Genomic DNA, 20,331 nt, shown 5'->3' on the forward strand with positions numbered 1-20,331 from the left:
GTGGGTTTGGTACATGGGATATCAAGACACAATCATAACCTTATCTATGGGGCTATCAAGAAAGAAAAACGTCTGCAGGGTTAATAGTCTGTATCGGTCCCGGAGGCGAATTTGCAAGTGTCCGGGCGGGCCATGGACGACAAAAATTTCTGAAAGAACATGGAAATGCAAAACGACGCCGGAAGTCTTGATAGAAACACAACAAAAGAGAATGTAGTATTCTTACTAGGTGGGACGTGTGCATGAAGTATATAGAATGAGGTGTCATATGCAACATTAATTATTCAGTGGTCTACAGCAGAAGTCGGAATTTTTGGAACTCTTCTCCACCACCAAAATTTTTTCCAACACAATATATCACTCAATTCATTCACCACCAATATCACTTGATTATCATCACATTACTGCAAAATTAATGCTATATATTTTGTATTAATTTCATCAATCGTAAATGTACATTCGCGTGGAATTAATAATACTAAATTAACAACATATGATTTCGTACGAATTAATTAAATATTATTTATGGATCCATCAATTGTAGTTACTACTTCGAAAACATATAATATATGTTTTTATTGGCAACTCCATTTATTTTTTTATTTTTTGTTTCTCGTCTTCGATTAAAATTAACTAGAAGTAGAAAAGGATGGCATAGAGGCAGTTCGTCATGAGTCGAGTGATCACGCTTTATTGAGCATTGAAATATGTTTCTGTCCTCTTTTCTCTTGATCACTTTTTGAGTCCAACTGCACCATTTTTTTCTATTTTTATCAGAACTTGTCGTAATAACTCCTAAATTCAAAAGATGGATAATTCAAAGATCTATGCAGTAAATTATTTTCAAATTACTCACAATAGACATGCATAGGAGCGTTAAATTGTGACATATCGTCGAGCTAATGAAAATCTTAAATTATGTTTCGATGAGATGATATGATTTTGAATGAAAGATTTCAAATAATTTCATATAAACTATTACCATGTTATAAAATACAATTCAAAATGACAATTCAATAATTTGAAACTTTGTGCAGCACTGATTAATTATCCTAACAGATTCGATGAATTTGTTATTATGAATTTAAATTTTTTAATATGAAATCCATCCATTCAAATATAATATTTAGATTCAAGTCCATATCATCATAATTTTTTTAAGGACAATTAAGATATTGGGATTAATGACTATCCTTTTTCTCTCTTTTTTTTTTTAATTTCGAACATGTGGTACGCACTTAGGAGAAATGAGCATATGACAACCTAAAATTAAGTGATGGATACGTCCTTGCATTTTAATATATATTATACTGTGAGAAACAAAAGGTGACAGACATGTGCAATACATTTTCATTTTATTTTTTAAAGATATTTTAATTTAACTGAAAAAAGTTGCAATCACGACGCATTATCAAATGTTAAAGTGCTGTTTCCTTAGATTCTGTCTCCTTAAATTACGCTAGAGCTATGATTTGTTGTCTCGCAATTAGCGAATTGGGTTTGCTATTTATTTTATTTTAAAAAAAATATATACACATAACATAATATATATATTAAATAAAATAAAGAATATATTTAAAATAAAAAATTTCAAATAGTATGATTCGTTTCGTTCTACTTCACGTTATCATTAACTATAAACATGTGGAGTATGGATGAAAAATTGCAATTTACATTTCATAATTTATTTTATTTGTAATTTTGGTCCCATTATTTTATAATTTAACAAATTTAGTTCCATAAGTCTAAAAAAAGTTATAATTTATGTCCCACTATCGATTTTAATTAAATTGTTAATGAAAGGAGCACGTACAACACACGTGCAATGCTCCTTCAGTTAACAATTAATTTAATGAAAATGGGTAACAGGACATAATTATAATTTTTATAGACCTGTAGGACTAAAATTTGTTGAGTTGTAAAATAATGGGACCAAAATCACAAATGAAAAAGTTATGGGATATAAATTGCGATTTTTCTATCATTTGCCATTTGTTTTCTTTTATCTCTTAAATGCTTCTTGTTTTTAATTAACAAATCATATCAATATGAACACCTACTATAATTAACAGATATAAACATAAAGGAAGTCAACAGAATGAGTTCATTGTTAAATAGACATTAAAATTATAAGCGCATTTATAATTTTTCGAATAATGAGAAAATATTTGTAAATAACAATCCAATTAGTTCTCCGAGTGAAAAAAATATTCTGAAACCAAGACGTTTGATTTTATTTGACGTACAATAATTTCTGTATGCCTATTATGAATCTGCACCCCCTGGGATCGATAAACCTTTTAGATCTTATTAACCAAAAAGATACGACTTTGCACTATGGTTAGCTCAGCACCAATCAAGAATGCCCACGACATTCCAAGAATTATTGTTATACGTTCGTTCCAACCCTCAACCCTCTTTTCTCAATTCATCGATATTGAATCAATCGAACACACTCCTAACACATGTTCCACTTTTGGAAGCCCCTGGGTTATATCACAAGATCTCGATTAAATTCAAGATACGTGATTGTATTTTACCTTTTTAATGGGTTAAAACAACTAATATCCTATTTAATTTAAAATAAGTAACTTTTTTTATAAACCAACTAATTCATTGCAACTATAAAGAATAATTATATAAAAATATACACACACAAAAATAATTATTTTATTGAAACCAAAATTTTATTTAGAGAGTGAAGAATAGAGACAAAATATTTAGGAATAAATTAGGCGGACGTATACATTACTTGAAAATGACCCAATTTCTGAAACATTAATAGATCATATGCTTTGAAAGGTGGTAAAGAAAATACGAGCTACAAGTAGCATATGAAATTTGGCCAGTTGGACATGAGTCATGTAAATATTTTTTGTACAAGTTCGCAACCTCATTTCCCATCCTCATTAGCCATTTGTTGAACAAAATTGCAATTTACGTCCCATAACTTACCCATTTACGATTTTGGTCTCATTGTTTTATAACCTAACAGATTTAGTCTCACAAATTTAAAAAAATTATAATTTACGCCTCATTATCTATTTTTATAAATTATTAATAGAAGGAGCGTTGCACACTCGGTTGAGTTGTAAAATAATATGATCAAAATAATTAAAAAAAAGAATAAATTATGAAACATAAATTACAATTTTCTCGAGTAGGGATCATCAACACTAGCTTGACAACCCCCCATCAATTAAACAAAGACATTTAAAATTACAAAATTAGGACATATGCTCACAATTTATTAAATTTAAAAAAAAAAGGTGTAATTTTCTAAATTTTGTTTTATAGGCAATAGATTCCAATTCTGACCAAATTTATATAGCTCATTTTTAATTTAAAGTTGTTAGGATTAGAAAATACAAAAATATTTCAGAGTCTATTAAAAATAGTATATATAATTAATATGGCCCTTGGCGTAGTACATATTCCAATCATCCTTATATAAAAGATGCCGTATTTGACTTTTTGATAAAAAATAAAAATAAAAACAAAAAGTTTTATTAAATTTGATAAAATATAATTCATTTTCATCATGTTGATAAAGCTTAATAGACAATTATTAGAGAAATAAGTATTAAATTTAAAATAAATATTAAAAAGCTAACTCAATACAATATTTTATGAACTCGTACATTTATATGATATTTTAATATCTGTCGGACATTAGTATTAACAATTCTATAACAAAAACGATTAAGATTGAAGAAGTTTATTACAATCTTAAAAATAAATCGAGAAGTCTTTACTCTATCAAAATGAATGTATATGCTCCGAACAACTTAAATTTGAATTTTATAAGTTTCTTTTCTAAAAATTCTACCAAATATTTTTTGATATTTCATAAAATATTTCAAAAAATTTAGAACCTCACTAGCACAAAAGCATGGGGTTCTACATTATTGTTAGTTATAATAATAATAAAAAACCTTAAATCTAATGATGATTAGGGGGAATTAATTTCAACAATGGTGTGGGGGCAATGTAAGATTCCGCCATTAGTGCCTTAATTCTATATTATTTTTGTAATAAATAATGTTTGTCATATGTGCATGTGTGTGTCAGTTAATAGTTAACACGTTACTATATGTGCCTCTGGACTTATTTCCAACTGCTGTTTAATAATAGTACTATATATTTAATATTAATTAATGATCTGTACTGCAATTCAACGCATCCAACGTCGGATTCTGCTGTTCACCCAATTTTTTTTTATTAATTTTAATTTTTTTTTTCAATTTTCTCTTTAACTGCATTTCTCTTATCATCATATAGTCCAAGTTCATTCCAGAAACATTCAGTATACACCTAATATTTATATGTGAGCAGATTTTAAAATGACATGTTATAAAGTTGACCAAATTTTACGATCGATATTCGTTGTTGTTTTATCCCAAAATTTATTACCAAAATTTAAAAATTTGGAATCTCGTTGCAAAGTCATTTCAAAATCTGTGGTGCGAGAAGAGGTTGGAATGTCAAATTATTTTATCGGAATATTAATTTTGTTACCTTTCATACTTTAAAGAGTATATATAAAATAAAGTTTAATAATTATATATACATATATGAATTTTTGTTACAATTCCTTTTGAATTGCCGTTATGACTTTTAATGTTGTAATAACATTTAAAAATGGAGGCAAATCATCAAACAGTAACGCCATCCATTTGGGTTATGAAAAGACAAGTCCCAGGATTTAATTAAAAATATATAGCTAAAATCTTTAATCAAGAAGCATTACTATTATAATTATATATAAAAATAAAGTGTTGGGAACACGATAATGTGTCCCATCACATAGCCACATACCTTGGTGAGTTTAGCCTATTTTCTAAACAGTAGTTGGTATAATACACAGAATAATAGCACGTGCATGAATCTGTACAAAAATCTTCCCGTAGGTAATGTTCAGAGGTTGTGGTTGGAATTTTCCTTCAACATATATTTTAATTAATTAAAATTGTATTATATGTACATAAAGAAATTTAATTTTTTAATATGCAAATATAATATATAGTTCCATGTAAAAGGAAAGATCACCTGTTTGATCTATTATTATTATTATTTTATTATTATGCGTTAATTGGTAATAGCAACACCCTTGAGACTAAAAATACGTACACCGTTAAGAATAATTAGTACGGTGATTAAGAGAAAACTACTCATTAGTATCAAGAATAAGCTTAAACACGTTGGTAATATTCCTTAGATTGTATTTGGATTAATAGATTTGAATTTTGTTGATCTAAAATTCATGAAATCCATTTAACTTGTTTGGTTCATGCAATAAATCAATTGAATTTTAAATCCTTTATTGACTCCATTATTTCGTTTTTGCATGGAAGGATTTCACTTTGATCAAAAGATTTGAAATATATATATATTTCAAATAACTTCAAATTAATCATCAATAGTTGAGGAAACATAATTTTAAGGGCTAATTAGATTTTGTCACTTGAACTATAACTGTTCTTATATTTTAGTGTCTAATTTTTTTTTTGTATCAACTTAACATCTCAACTTTATAAAATTTTGTAATTTGTCTTTTATAATTATTTTTAACCAAATTTTTTTGTCAAGAAAAATCATATATATGCAGTACACATGTGATATGAAGAGTTATGTAATGTGATATTTTTTACATATCACAACATTCAATGTTTTTCCAACAGAAAAATCAACAGAAAGATGGTCATACATGGTAAAGTACAAATTTCACAAAGTTGAGATGGTAAAATGACACAAAAAAAAAAAATTGATGACAAAGTGTAAAACACTCGTAGTTTGCATGGCAAAATATAATTTACCCTAATTTGCCCTTAAACACTATACAACTAAAAATAAGGATTAAGGCAATTTTTTGTCCACTAACTATGGTCAGATCTCATTTTAGTCCTTTAACTTTTTAAGATTCCAAAAAGGTTCTCTAACTTTTGAAATTTCAATTTTGGAAGACTATTTATCGAATTTTGTCCAAAGTCGCCGGTTTTTGAAACACCACGTCTGATTCAGGTGTCATTTTAGATAAAATCCGATCACTAGTTACTTTAGACAAAATCCGGTCACTAGTATCTCAAAATTGAGCAATTTTAAAAGTTAAAGTATGTTTTTGAAACCCTAAAAAGTTAAAAAACGAAAATGAAATTTAACTATATATAATTAATGGATAAAAATTGTATTTAATTTTAAAAATAATCTGTTGTTATCATTTAAGCCAACGAATGTAATCCATCGCCATGGCTTGTTCTTGCTTATATTATTATTTCTTTCTTTTATTTTATTTTTTATTATTAAAACTTACTTTTTAAAATTCAATTATTTGGTGGACCTTATATTCCACGCGAAAGTGTTTTATGTGGGTGTAAACATGCACTCTGGAAAGAAAGAAAACTAAAAATAAATAGGGCCAGATGTTTTTCCCTTCTTATTTATCTCCCTTCTCTCATTGGTCTTCACTCTTCATTCCCTCTTCGTCTTTTCTCCCTTTATTGGATCATATTGTTTGTCTATGGATGCTGCAGCATCTTCTTGGATTCGGGCCTTTGATGACTACCATTTGTTCTTTGTTTTCTTCCTACTCTTGATCATTATTATGTTGCTGATTTTCTTCAGTATCCGGTTAGTGAGAGTGAGGGTTTGGTGCAACTGTGAAATCTGTCAAACATACATTGAATCTCGCTGGACTACCCAGTTTGGGAATCTTTGTGATTGGTACGCTCACCTGCTCAAGAATTCCCCCACTCGGACAATCCATATCCATGTTCTCAACAACACGATCACTGCTAACCCTGACAACGTTGAGTACATGCTCAAAACCCGGTTCGATAATTTCCCCAAAGGGAAGCCCTTCTCCGCAATTTTGGGTGACTTCTTGGGGCGGGGGATATTCAACGTCGATGGAGATTTGTGGAGATTCCAGAGAAAAATGGCGAGTCTTGAACTGGGTCGGACCTCAATCCGCGCTTACTCATTCCGAGTCGTGAATCAAGAAATTGATCAACGCTTGCTACCCCTTCTCGAGTCGGTTTCCGCCGGAAACCAAGTGCTGGATTTACAAGACGTTTTCCGAAGATTTTCGTTTGATAGTATTTGCAGATTTTCATTCGGGTTAGACCCCAAGTGTTTGGAGCTTTCACTACCCTTATCGAAATTTGCTGTCTCCTTCGATTTGGCGTCGAAGCTTTCGGCTGAGAGAGCCATGATTGCCTCCCCAATCGTTTGGAAGATCAAAAGATTGCTGAACATCGGCAGCGAGAAACAACTCCGGCAGGCTATCAAGATCGTCCACCTATTAGCCCGGGAGGTCATCAGGCAACGCCGAAAGTTCAGTTTCTCCGATCAGAATGATCTTCTGTCAAGATTCATGAGTAGTATTAGCGACGAAACTTATCTCAGGGACATCATAATCAGCTTCCTGTTGGCCGGCCGCGACTCAATGGCCTCCGCCTTGACTAGCTTCATCTGGCTGGTAGCGTGCCACCAGGACATCGAGGCGGCCATACTGATCGAGGCGGAGAAGATCATCGGGCCTAATCAGGACCTGACAAGCTATGAACAACTGCGAGAACTTCACTATTTACATGCAGCAATATACGAGAGCATGAGACTCTACCCACCAATCCAATTCGATTCAAAGTTTTGTTTGGAGGATGACCTTTTGCCAGATGGGAGTTTCGTGAAGAGGGGCACTAGGGTTACTTACCACCCTTATGCAATGGGGAGAATGGAAGAGATTTGGGGATCAGATTGCTTGGAATTCAAGCCTGAAAGATGGCTGAGGAATGGAGTTTTCTTCCCTCATGAAAACCCTTTCAAGTACCCAGTTTTTCAAGCTGGGATTAGGGTCTGTTTGGGGAAAGAAATGGCACTTGTGGAACTCAAAACTGTTGCAATCTCACTGCTGCGACAGTTTCATGTCGAATTAGCCCAACCGGAGTGCACGCCCCGGTTCTCACCAGGGCTAACCGCCACGTTTGCTGACGGATTACGAGTTTTAGTTCGTCCCCGAAGTGTAAGTAGTTCATCAAAATAATCACAGCACAGCTGACCAACAACAAACCATCGATCATTTATAACTATGATATGCACAACAACCTAAAATGATCCATATGTTAATTAGTATAAAATGTTGCTAATCCGTTGAAGCATCATCAGCGTCAGCTCGAACTCCAAATGAGGGGTTCGTCCTGTCTTAATTTGGCAACTAACTGGTAAGATCTAACCAGCTTGTTGCTGTTGCCTTTTATACATATGTGTGCAGATTATAGGGAGCCGCTATTGCTGTTTGGCCGAATATGTATTGATATGGCATGTAAATTATATGACTACTGTTTAACTATTACTGGTTGTCAGCAATGATACAAAGATGTTCATAGGTGATAGGTTAGTTTTCTGGCATCTGAATTTATACTTGGCCACGGATGGTTAAAGTCCAGTAAATTCTAATTCAGATCTAGTTTGCATAAATCTGAACTAATTGTATGGCATATTTACTGCACTTTTTATGTAATTAATATGCATTTAAAATAAAAGACCAATCACAAGACAAGTGTATCTTACTTGCTCTTTCATTTATTTGAGTAAGATATTTTCTGTTAATATTCCATGTTTGCGTAGGTAGAAGAAGTACTATTGTAGCAACACATCGGAATTAGGCCTAGAAAATTAGATGGCATTGGCCCCAAGTGGATTATTAATTCATCAGTTTAATATTTTAATTCTTGAATTGATTGAATAGTTAATGCCCTTTCATGGTAGCAAGTCAAATAATCACTAATTTATTCATTTAGGCTCAGCCCATCTCACATGGATTGCTATGACTATGCTAAGTTTAAAAATTTCATAATCTCCTTAAATATATCACCTTAATTATCTTCCAAGCACCCCAGCGATCATCATCCATCTATACTCAATCATTTAATTTCCTTTTAATATAATTGTTTATGACTTTACGATATTAGAAAATACACCCGAAAAGTATGAAATTTTCAATCACACTATAAGTACAATATAATTGACATGTAATTTGAGACGAATACAAATCACATATATAAAATCTTTTAAAAGAAAAGCGCGTGCTAAAGAAAGGCGTATATGCTGTAATTTGGGTCAGCATCAACATAAAAAACATATGTGGAATAGAAGCTGCCCGTATACCATGAAAGTGACAGGGCAGAGGTGTTGGGTTTTACATGTTTTAGTACTGACGTAGAATGTTTGAATGTGTTAGAATTCGCAGAGCCCACCTAAAGGATAAGTTTTAAGGAGCTGGAAATTTGACCCAATGCCTATGGTGCGTTTTGGGTGCCCTATAAAAGAAAAGAAAATCTTCCATCCAAATCCAATTAATTTAAAACGTTGGTTTTTATCTATGTTATAACGTCAGACAATTTTACAACTGAGGAACACGATTACTAATAATTAGGACTGTCATTTAACTTTTTTTTTTACAAGCATTCACTAATCATTGTGCTTTCCACTTTTTCTCTCTAGCAAGAATAAAGTAGTCAAGACATGATTGACACCCACATCCTTAATCCTTAATGCTATAGTTTGATTTGATGGAAATTATTGCTCCGAAAAAGCAGCAATATATTTTATGATTAAGTACGTTAAAAAAAAGATTAAAGTGATGAAAGGAGAGTGGAATATAAGAAATTCTACTTTTAATTGAGTTGGATCAAATATAAATTAATGGAATAATTATATTTATATTCTATAATTTATGATCTATTTATATATTACTCATATTTTCTAAAAAATTACACACATCTATAAAAATCAATGCAAAAATTACCTCTATTTTTTTTATGTTAGGAACAGTTCTATAATTACCGAATATAAGGATGATTTGTAGGAAAATCGAGTGAGCTGCCGAAGACACGAACGACAAAATCTAGTTTCAATGGCAGTGACTGACTTCCTAGTTGGAAGGCAGGAACGGGTAAGCAAGGGGGGCTGCTGCTTTCCTGACGCCTAGCCGGATCCCCGTTAGCACTAAAGCGTTAGGGGAACCGGCATAGCTGAAGGGAAGTGGCAGCTCCCCAATATGAGTTGGAAAGGGAGTGAGGCATTCGAACGACATACTCCAGTTGCAGCGGACAGAGAGCGGCTTCCTAGTTGGAAGGTGCAATCGCTTACATCGAAGGAGAGAGTGATCCTCGGGGGAGGAGCACGAATGACTGATGGAACGGGGGGGTCACAGGGGGATTTCCCTCCTTGTTTCCGAAAAAAAAAGAAATAAATAATAAATTATGTAATTATTCATAAGTTACTTATAGGTCATATAATAGTATGATTTTTATTTAATTGATGTATAATTTTTAAAAATAATTAATTAACTGACACTTATAATAAAAAGTGACCGTATAATTATTAATTGATTGAGCTATTACTTGGTAGCGGGCAGAGTTAAAATCCGCCAAAATCTCTGCCGCCCCGACCCGATAAGTTGATATTTCCTCTCTTCAAAAGTCGTGAAATTTCAGAATTTTCGCTCGCCAAACCCTCGTAGTGAATGGAAGGAGAAGCAGCAATGGATTTCGACGAAGAGGCTCCACTCGTCCAAGCATTTAAGCGAAAGAGAAAACCGATCCCGAAGAAGAAAGAACAGCAGGCCCGGCCAGGCAAGCCACCCGATGTACCCCGCGGTCCTGACTCCGTCCAATTGCCTGCCGACGCTCAACACCTCACCACTAACGCTCCACCTGAGATTGCAGTTTCTGAGTTCGATTACTCCGTTGAGAATCACTTCAAAGCGGTGGATACGATAGCCAAACTGTGTGGGTACCCGGAAACACTTGATGTCAATCAACCTGAACTTAAGCGATTGTCCGGTTCTATAACTTTCTTGAGGTAGCCGAAGTGGTTTTAGCTTTCTCTTGGTTGGTTTTCCGATCAACTGGTTGAAATTGGTCGTGTGTACGGAATGCCAGTCTGTTTAGGTAATTTTTTTTGTGGAATGTTGGTTGCAGAGAATGGAGGGATTTTAAATATACACCTCGAGTTGTGAGGTTTGCTTATCAACATAATTCGAAGGAGAAAGATGTAATAGGTGAGGTTACATTACCTCAATTTTCAGCTGCATCTGTTCCGAAGGTACTTTGCTATTTAATTCTTCGTGAAAAGAATGACTGTCTCAAACTTTTGTGATAAGCTTTTGAATTTAACTCTGTTTGGGCACTGCAGAAGGAGACACAAAATGGGAGCGAAGACGATACAGAATCTAGGTATTTTTCATTCTTGCAATGTGCATATGAGATATCATCTGTTATTATCATTGATTCTTTTATATTATTTCAGCATCAAAGACTTCATAATGCATGCTGGCGGTGCAGTCTGGGCATTAGACTGGTGTCCTTTTCATTGCAATACTGAGAATCACATTAAGTCTGAGGTATTCCACCAAGTATAACTCTTACTTTATCCTCTCCTGTTTGTTGTTCCCTTTCCCGCGGGGTTGGGGGGTGGGGGTGCCTCTATTAGAAATGTAATTAAGTTGTGATAATGGCAAATACTGATGATGAAAATTGCTTTATGTGATAACTGATGTTAAATAGATAAACTGGAAGACAATTTAATGATGTTCAAAATTTATGGAATGAAGCTGGCTATGCCTGAAAAAATAACAGTGTTTTTATTTTTAAATTTTCAGTTATATGCTTATCTAGGATGGAAGGAAATGAGGGTCTCTAATTTGTCGTCATGGATGACAAAGGAAGTGCCTTTTATCTGTTATATTCATCCACTGAGCAGTTAGCCTGATCAAAAGCTTCTCTACTCCAAATAGCTAGTTTGAGATTTTTGTGGGAGATCCTTTTGAAGAGTTCTAACTATTATCTCAGGAGCAGTTACTGAAATTGTGAACCATCCCAGGATGATTCTTGCTGTGAGTGTTATGGTCTCACTTCTTCCAATTTTAGGCAGTAAAAGGTGCAGTTTTTTCAAAAATGTTTGTGCTGGAGAAGAGAATTCTATATAATATGTATGATTTGGTCAACTTAGTGGTATTATGTTTAAGGTAACATCAGGGGACGTGAGTCAAATCTATAGTCTTTTTTCTGGGATCTTATTCTGATGTCTTAGGAAATGACCGGACCTCCAATATGAATGCTACAGAATTTGCCCGTCTTCTTTCCTCTTAGTGACCACAAAGCAACGGGTACTTTTCTGTTTTGCTTTGGGAAAATATTAGGTGGAGCTCACTTGGCCTTATTGAAGTCACTATATATGATACTTTCTTTAAAATTTAAGGCCTTGTGGCTGTTTCTAAATTATTGTTGATATGGAAATGCTGCAGTTGCACTTCTAAGAGAACAACACAAAATCATTATATATCTAGTTGTCTACTTTTGTAATTTATTGCCAAGTATTCTGTATTGTCTTTGTTTTTATTTAAGAATCACACATTTTCTAAAATCACCTAGTTGTCTTCAACTTCAGTTCAGATATTAAAAGATGTGTCTTATTTTTCTGTGATGTACCCTTTACTACTTTTTTCACATTAAATATACTACTGATTTTGTGTATTTTTGAAAATTGACATAGTAGTTTGTCGCTGTTGCTGCCCATCCCCCTGAATCTTCATATCACAAAATTGGTGCCCCTTTAACTGGCAGAGGGGTCGTCCAGATATGGTGTTTGTTAACTGTCTCTATGAACGAAGAAGTACCTTCTCAGAGGAATAAAAGGTCAAGACAAATTTCCAAGAAAAAGGAACCAGTTAAGGCCAACGAGCCAACTAAACCAAAGAGGCCAAGAGGGAGACCAAGGAAGAGACCTCTTGATGAGTCTGTAGAGAAGATAGATAATTATAGTGATAATGTGCAACCTGTTGCTATCGAATACCCTACGGGCACGTCTACATTGCATCCTTCGGATACTGTTGGAACTGCCAGTGAACATGTTCATGATGAAGACTATGTAAGAACACATAAGGATTCTAATTGTTTGGACCATCCAAATGCATTAATGTTGGCTAGTCCTGAAGGCAGGGGAAATAAAGCGAAGGCACAGAAAGAAGACCATGTACATAATAACGGTTTGCATGTTCTCAGGCAATGTGACCATGGAGAATCTACTCTTGTCAATCAACCAGCATGTGCAGGAGCTGACAAGAATGTAACTTGCAATAATTCTTGTGATCCTAGTAATTCTAAGATATCCATTCCCTTGAATGTTGCATTGCCTAGAATGATACTATGTTTAGCTCACAATGGAAAGGTCGTGTGGGATCTAAAGTGGCAGCCAGTACATGCTTCTGACCCTGAATCCATGATAATTATGGGTTATCTTGCTGTCTTGCTTGGAAATGGTGCTCTAGAAGTGTAAGATCTCTTCTAGTGTATTTCATGTATCGAGTCCAAGTATTGAACATTTTGCTTTTGTTCCTTTTTCTCCATTTTCTTGTAAAACCAAAGTTGTGAAACTGAAAAATGGTAATTATCATAATCATGTATGTGAAGTTACTATGGATGTCAGTATTGTAATGAAGATTACCTAACTCAGTATACAACATTCTGTGTTGAAATAATGGCATAAATTATCTGTTATATCGTTGATATATATATATATATATCGTATTCGTACATTATTTAGAATCTTTCACCTGGAGATCAACTAATACTGTTGAAACTTCGTCTAAATCTGCATACATTTTCAAATCGGGTTTCTTGTCTTTTAAGTATATGAGGCTATGAGCTGGATGAATGAGATGTTTGAAGTAAGACATCTTGTGTGCTCAAATTCCGACAAAATATTATAGCAAATATATCTAGTTGGTTGTGAGGATCCTCTTCTTCGACCTCTCTCTATCAAGGGCTATCTAATATGTTGAACATCGAATGCTTAATGACTTTCTAACATGTGATTTCAAGCATTCTTTTGTTTTTTTCAGATTTTCTACGAACTGTAACCTATCATTCATTTACCTAGGGCTCGACCAGCCCAGATGCAGTATAAGCAACACGCAATACAACCTTTTGAAACACCCTAAGTTAGGTAGATCATGTAGCTTGGCCTGAACACCCTATTGCCTTTATTCAGAACCTGATGACTTCTCCCTAATAAAATTGAGAAAGTTTGTAAGACTAGCACAAATACCTTTTACCTGTATATGAATCCAGGCTTGAGACTGGCTATGTTAAAAATAGGTCAGACTAGTCTACTAGCAGTTGTGGTAGTACATTCTCTCATCAGTGTTTCCAATATCAAGCAATCATCTCTTTTGGTGTTGTTCTTTCATTGTTTGTCTCATGATTGTAAATATTACATGCAGGTGGGAGGTCCCTCTTCCCCATACAGTGAGATTTGTATTTCCTGCTTGCCAGGAGCGTATTGATCCTCGCTTCATCAAATTGCGACCAGTATTCAGGTGTTCAATGTTGAAGTGTGGTGATAGGCAAAGGTAGTTTGGCAGTAGATATGCTTATCCTGTTCTTGCCTACCCAAGATGCTAGTACTGCTAGTTCCTCGTTTTATACGAAATTTATTCCTAGTTTATGTCCTAATCGGGTTCTCGGCAATGAAGACAATGATTGTCTCATACTCTTATACTAGTTGGTCTTTGTCCTGGATTGCTTTCCTTTTTATATTTTTAGTGCATAAGCAGAGGCTTTTTTTTCACTCACTTTCTTTTTACCCTTGAGCATTTGATCTTGGGGGAGAGGTACTCCTTCAGGCTTCAATTGATATTAAAGTGCTAAACTGGATTAGCTACTGTTACTTGTACATACTGTTTTGTGCACAAAAGAGCCATTGTTTCAGTTGGAAGTACCAGTGGGTGATGATAATAGGAAATGATCACACTGTGAAAATCACTGCTCAGACAAGTTTTCGGTCAAATACTGATTAGTGGATTCTTATTGATTTCCACATTATTTCAACCTTGGGGTTTACTTCAGGATTCCATGATCCATAATACTCGCTCTGCCCATTCTTTTGGGTGTATTCTGACTCAATTTGGAGTTTGTTTTACTAAAATTCAATAGTAATTTCTGTGTATCCATACTTTATTTCCCTCAAAACTAGTGGATGAGAATTAGTGGTGTCACATTTATTACTTTGATGGGAATTTAGTACCCATTTTAGTAACACAACCTTGTTTTACCACATCCAAGAAAAGGAAATATAAATTGGATAGAGTTTATGTGCTTTTGGAGGGTAGATGATTTTGTACCTTCGTAGTATTAGATAATATATTTTTGTACATAAAAAATTTACCATGTAATTTTATTAAATCTGATTTATTACAGTATTCCCCTAACGCTGGAGTGGTCTGTGTCATCTCCCCATGATATGATTTTGGCTGGATGTCATGATGGAGTGGTAATGTTTACTTTTTCCTTTTTCTCCTTGGTGTCTTTGTAAATCTAACATTGATGAATGCCTGGGTTTTATGGTTGTTTGGTCCTCCACTGTAGAAAACACAGTCAAGATGAAAACTCTGAATTTTACTACATATGTTAGTGTGTGTGTGCGTCGGTGTCTGTGGCGCAGCCAATTTTCGCAGATTGGTTTACCATTTCTCTATCAGGTTCTCCTTACACTTGGAGCTCATTTCTTATCTCTGTAAATGCAGGTTGCTTTATGGAAGTTTTCAGTTACTGATCCATTAACAGGTAGTGGCTAAGTGGCCTTAAGATTCATATTTCACGTTGATCCAAGTTTTCATTCATTTTGAATATTGTCTCCTTGCAAAGTTTGGTTTTATATGGAAGGTGATAGGTTCTTATGCCTCGTTTTGTTACAGAAACAAGGCCTCTGCTTTCCTTCAGTGCAGATACAGGTCCTGTTAGATCACTGGCCTGGGCACCAGTTCAAGGGTTCGTAATATTGCATGAAGTGATTTCCCCTACAATTCTTTCTAGTGAAGTCAAATAAAGAATTTCTTTCTTTTCCTCTCACCTGCAGTTGGCTGCTATTCTGATTTCACAAATTGCCTCATAGATTCTCTGCTTTATATTTTTCCTTCACTACACACATTTAATTTCTCACTCTGTTCACTGGGTACTATAGTTTACTAGGGTTGTGCATGGATAGAGTTCACCCAAACATCATCCTTTTGAGGCACTTAATTAAGATGCATTGGAATGAGCTTCTGTGTTAGCTAAGTTCATATCACTTGGATTGAATCCATACAATATCACATACGGAGAGCAATGTACCAAACTTACTTAATGCATGTACATAACTCTGTATGGTTCTGAGACATCAAAACAGGGCCAAATGACTATGTAGCCCCCCATAATTTGGAAAAATCCTAAAGAGATCTCTTGGTATTAAAACCAAATGTGTCGATCCATTCAGTATAACCAATGCTCTGCAAAACCAAATTTACTGTTTTGAGGGAAAGGTGATTGCTTTTTCCCAGGCCTTCCCATGATGTGGGAAACCTTGCACCTACTGAGGTAGTATATATGATTTGAGCATTGAAAACCTTGACGGATGACATGTAAAGCAGCTGAATTTTCTCTTATAATCTATTAATATCTGTGGAAATTATCCTTTGTCTGTGCTGTGAGTGTTATCGTGTCAGATAGAATGTCAAACTTGAAACAAATGGCTTTAATTGTGATGCTACTCCCTTCATTTTGGTTGATACATGTTTTGTAGGCCTTCAGTTATCACTAATCAAATTTTGGTCCAAATTTGCAGCGAACTTGAGAGTGCAAATGTTATCATCACCACAGGTCCTAAAGGCTTTAAGGTTTGGGACATACGGTTAGTACACATCTTATATACTTGATTACCTAAATGTTAATCGTGATGGAAAAGGGAGTTATTAGTTTTGACCCTGTTCTGATGGTCATACTATTATCCTTGTTGGTTTTGAAACTTTGAATATACATGACTTGTCTCATCTGAGAAATTCATCATCAAATGATTTTGAATTGGTTCATACATCTAGCCTGAGATTTTAAAGATGAAAGAGTACTTCTTGGAAATTCTAATTTTTGCCCTCAAAAGTAATGTGCAAAAATCATCACATTGTCTAGTCTAAAGAGCGTAATTTTGTGAAGAAAAGATCTGTTTCTGGATACAGGAAAATAAATCTGGGTAACCAGGCCTAGAAAAGATGAGGTAAAATTCCAGGAAATATAGTAGTATTTAGTATCCTCCCACAGGCATGGATAGCAATACTGAAGATCTGTTAACCAAAAGCCACATATATTCTAAGACTAGTGAAGTTATTTCAATAAAAATATTGCACTCTATCCATTATTAATCTCTGTTTTTTCTCCTCAACTTTCCTGTTTATCCCAGGGATCCATTCCGTCCGTTGTGGGACCATCATATTCCAGGAGTCACTTATGGTCTGGAGTGGCTGCCAGATCCAAGGTATAGTTCAATTTTCGTGGTATGAGTTCCATCTCCCATTGATTATTTCATATGTGCTCAACTAGTCATTGTGCTTGTAGATGTGTCTTTGGGTCCATAGATGATGGAACATTGTGGTTACTCAGCTTAGAGAGGGCAGCTCATGACATTCCAGTTACTGGAAAATCTATCACTGCAGCACCGAAGCATGGGTTCCATAGTTTTGACTGTTCCTCATTCTCGATATGGTGTATTCATGCTTCGCGGCTGACAGGTTGGCTGTTTAAGATATTTCTTTCTTTGACTGGCAGATGTTTGAAATCTTACCATTCTTAAAAAATGTGTGCGCATGTGAGAGGAATGACATTTTTCTTGTATGTTTTGTGGGCCATAATGTTACTAGTCCTCCCTTGGTTTGACCTCCTCTGTTGATGATTGATCAATGCCATTTATACATTCAAAACATCACAGGAAATGTTAGAAATTGGTGGGAGTGCAAAGTTTTAACGTCTATGAAGAGTCCACAGGTGCATTTAGATAATCCGTTGTCTTGCTGCAGCTATTACCTACTTTGAAGAAAATGATTATTAGCAAGGTGACAGCATTTATGAAAGCAAACATTAAGTCCAATTTGTTGACATTGCATTTGGCTTGATGGATTTGGATTTGAGGGAACCTGGACAAAGGATTTCAAATGACTCCATTTGAAAAGAATTTGAAATCCGTTAATATTAAAAAATATAACATAGTTCAAAACTAGAATTGAAGGATCTGAAATTCATTAAATTTAAAATTATCCAAACAAATTAAAAGGATTTGTTATTAAAATTTCTAATCCTTCAATCCAAAAGCAACGTGAAAGATTAGAAAAAGCAAAAGCAGTGAAGTAGATAAAGGACTCTTAATGCCTACATCAACAAGCAACCATTCGAAGTTTATTCTGCAGCATATCTTATTTATTTCCCTATAGTTTTGTGTGTCAGTTTGTCTATGTTGTGTTGTCTTTATATGATTCATATGGTCTTATGGACTTTGTTTTGTTTGTTGGAGGGCTATATTTTATTGCTTTTACCCTTTCACCTGTTGTCTGTAGTATACTATTCCAGAATTGAACTTGTAATAAACACAAAGTCACTGGAAATTCAAGCTCCGAGTGACATATGATGTCAGCAACCTGTTGCTATCTGTGTTATCTTTACCTGAATATCTTCTTAGATCTTCATTATCATGAGTCCACATAGCTGCTAAGATGTGTCCCCCTTATGTTTTTTGGTGTAGTGTGTCTGCATTTACTTGTGTTTAATTCCTTGTCTTGTCCTTTCTTCTTTGGGGTTAGGGGAGAAGAGGGAGGGGAAGTTTGAAATAATTTGTTAAAGCATGTGATAAAATCATTTTGAATACTCACGCCCCCCCCCCCCCTCCAATCCCATATTACATCTTCAAATTCAGTGTATTGGATTATGTACCTTACTGTTGTAGCAAAAATTTCCAATACTGTGCCCCTTTAACTCTTAGTTGTGTCTGTTGCTTTGACCATTTAATTAGGCATGGTTGCATATTGTGGTGAAGAAGGAACAACCTTTTGCTTCCAGGTGAATGTTTGGTTAAATACCTATACTTTTGTTAATTTATTTTTCATTAGTGCTATTACCTGAACCCCTTGTTTTTTGTTGGGTTGTAAATAGTCCATGATGGAGCTCGAGTAGTAAGGATCATTTTGTGTTTCCTCAGGAACATCTTGAATGTCATATTACATATAATTGTTGATTGAACATCCATCTAAAATAATTAAGATTTTCTGGCACGAGTTGATTATTTAGATCTTCTATGTCATTTCAATTTTTGGACATTATAGCTGGTCCTAAAATTAGATTTCTTTGCCCTAAATCAACAAAGATGCTTATATTTAGTGTCCTATGAGTGATTTGTTATATTCTGATTGCATGCAAAATTTACTAGCCAATCTATTTCTTAAAATGTTGATAACATATGTATATATTTACAGACACATGTATATGCCTATATGTATACACACACAGATACACTTCTATAGAACGTATATTTCTTCAGAAGTTTCAGCAGCTAAATCTTTTCCAGTCAAATATTTTACTTTAAGCAGCCAACAACTAGATCAGTGAGAGACCCTTCACGAAATCGTCTGCATCATTATCTTTGTGGATCTCTATTGGAAGAAGAAACTGCTCTTATTGTAGCCAGTCCTTCGACAAGTAGTTTCCTCCAAAAAAGATCACCGGGCATGAAGCGGTCTGGAGGAGCGAAAGACCAAGAGAAAAGAGTGAAGGAACAAATGGCTAAAAGTGTAACATGTAATGAGCCGCCAACTCCAGGTAATTTGAGACTGGATATTTAAGTTCTGTAGTTTCATTTTTCTCCTCAAGCATAGTTGTAATTATTTGTTTATTGTAGCAATATGTTGGAGTGATCATGTTGAAGAGCATGGATCTGATAAGTCATCCATGGTGATAAAGAAACAAGCATCAAAACCAAAAGAGAGCAGTAAGACCCAGTCACAAGCCAATCAAGAGACTGTGCTATGTAGAAGTGAAGATGCAGGACAACTCCAAAGGGAAGGAAGTGGTAAAGAGGAGAAAGGTGATACGGTTGAAGTTTTCCCTCCAAAGATTGTGGCAATGCATAGAGTGAGATGGAATGTCAACAAAGGCAGAGAGAAGTGGCTTTGCTATGGAGGGGCTGCTGGCTTGGTACGCTGTCAGGAGGTTGATTTTTCTGTTCTCAAATAGTTTACATGGTCGTCACATGGAGATGCATTTATTGTACTATAGTCTCGAGATGTAGGAGGTTTATTTATGAATAGAGAAATGAGTACCTGTATGTGACTTAGCTAAATTATTAATCTTGTATCTACGTAAATATAAGCTATCAAATGTGTAAATTTGTTTTCGAGTAACGAAGTCTAGCTCTCGAATAAAGTTAATTAAAAAAAAGATATAACAATTGGTTTGTGTCATATGTACAAAATTTTGC

At 34.5% G+C, this 20,331-nt stretch overlaps 1 protein-coding gene and 1 pseudogene across 3 annotated transcripts; both read left to right on the plus strand.

The window, feature by feature from the left end:
* Positions 1-6,392: 6,392 nt before the first annotated feature.
* Positions 6,393-8,540, plus strand: LOC105174092 (cytochrome P450 94C1 pseudogene; annotated as a pseudogene).
* Positions 8,541-10,408: 1,868 nt separating this feature from the next.
* Positions 10,409-20,254, plus strand: LOC105174093 (Transducin/WD40 repeat-like superfamily protein). 3 transcript variants are annotated; one of them, XM_011096080.3, is made up of 15 exons: positions 10,409-10,863; positions 10,983-11,106; positions 11,197-11,237; positions 11,311-11,404; positions 12,559-13,334; positions 14,285-14,413; positions 15,261-15,333; positions 15,587-15,626; positions 15,758-15,830; positions 16,663-16,728; positions 17,272-17,346; positions 17,427-17,599; positions 18,871-18,917; positions 19,445-19,673; positions 19,753-20,254. In XM_011096080.3, the coding sequence occupies exons 1-15, from the start codon at positions 10,526-10,528 to the stop codon at positions 20,085-20,087; spliced, it is 2,613 nt and encodes an 870-aa protein (XP_011094382.1). In that variant the 5' UTR covers positions 10,409-10,525; the 3' UTR covers positions 20,088-20,254. The 3 variants fall into 3 exon arrangements, with proteins under 3 accessions (XP_011094382.1, XP_088731737.1, XP_088731736.1); XM_088875611.1 differs by lacking the exons at positions 19,445-19,673; positions 19,753-20,254 and adding an exon at positions 17,797-17,920 and having other exon boundaries at positions 18,871-18,916; XM_088875610.1 differs by lacking the exons at positions 18,871-18,917; positions 19,445-19,673; positions 19,753-20,254 and adding an exon at positions 17,797-18,733.
* Positions 20,255-20,331: the final 77 nt, after the last annotated feature.

Source organism: Sesamum indicum, linkage group LG11 (genome assembly GCF_026168435.1).
Source record: "Sesamum indicum cultivar Baizhima isolate 11 linkage group LG11, ASM2616843v1, whole genome shotgun sequence".
NCBI classification, from domain to species: domain Eukaryota; kingdom Viridiplantae; phylum Streptophyta; class Magnoliopsida; order Lamiales; family Pedaliaceae; genus Sesamum; species Sesamum indicum.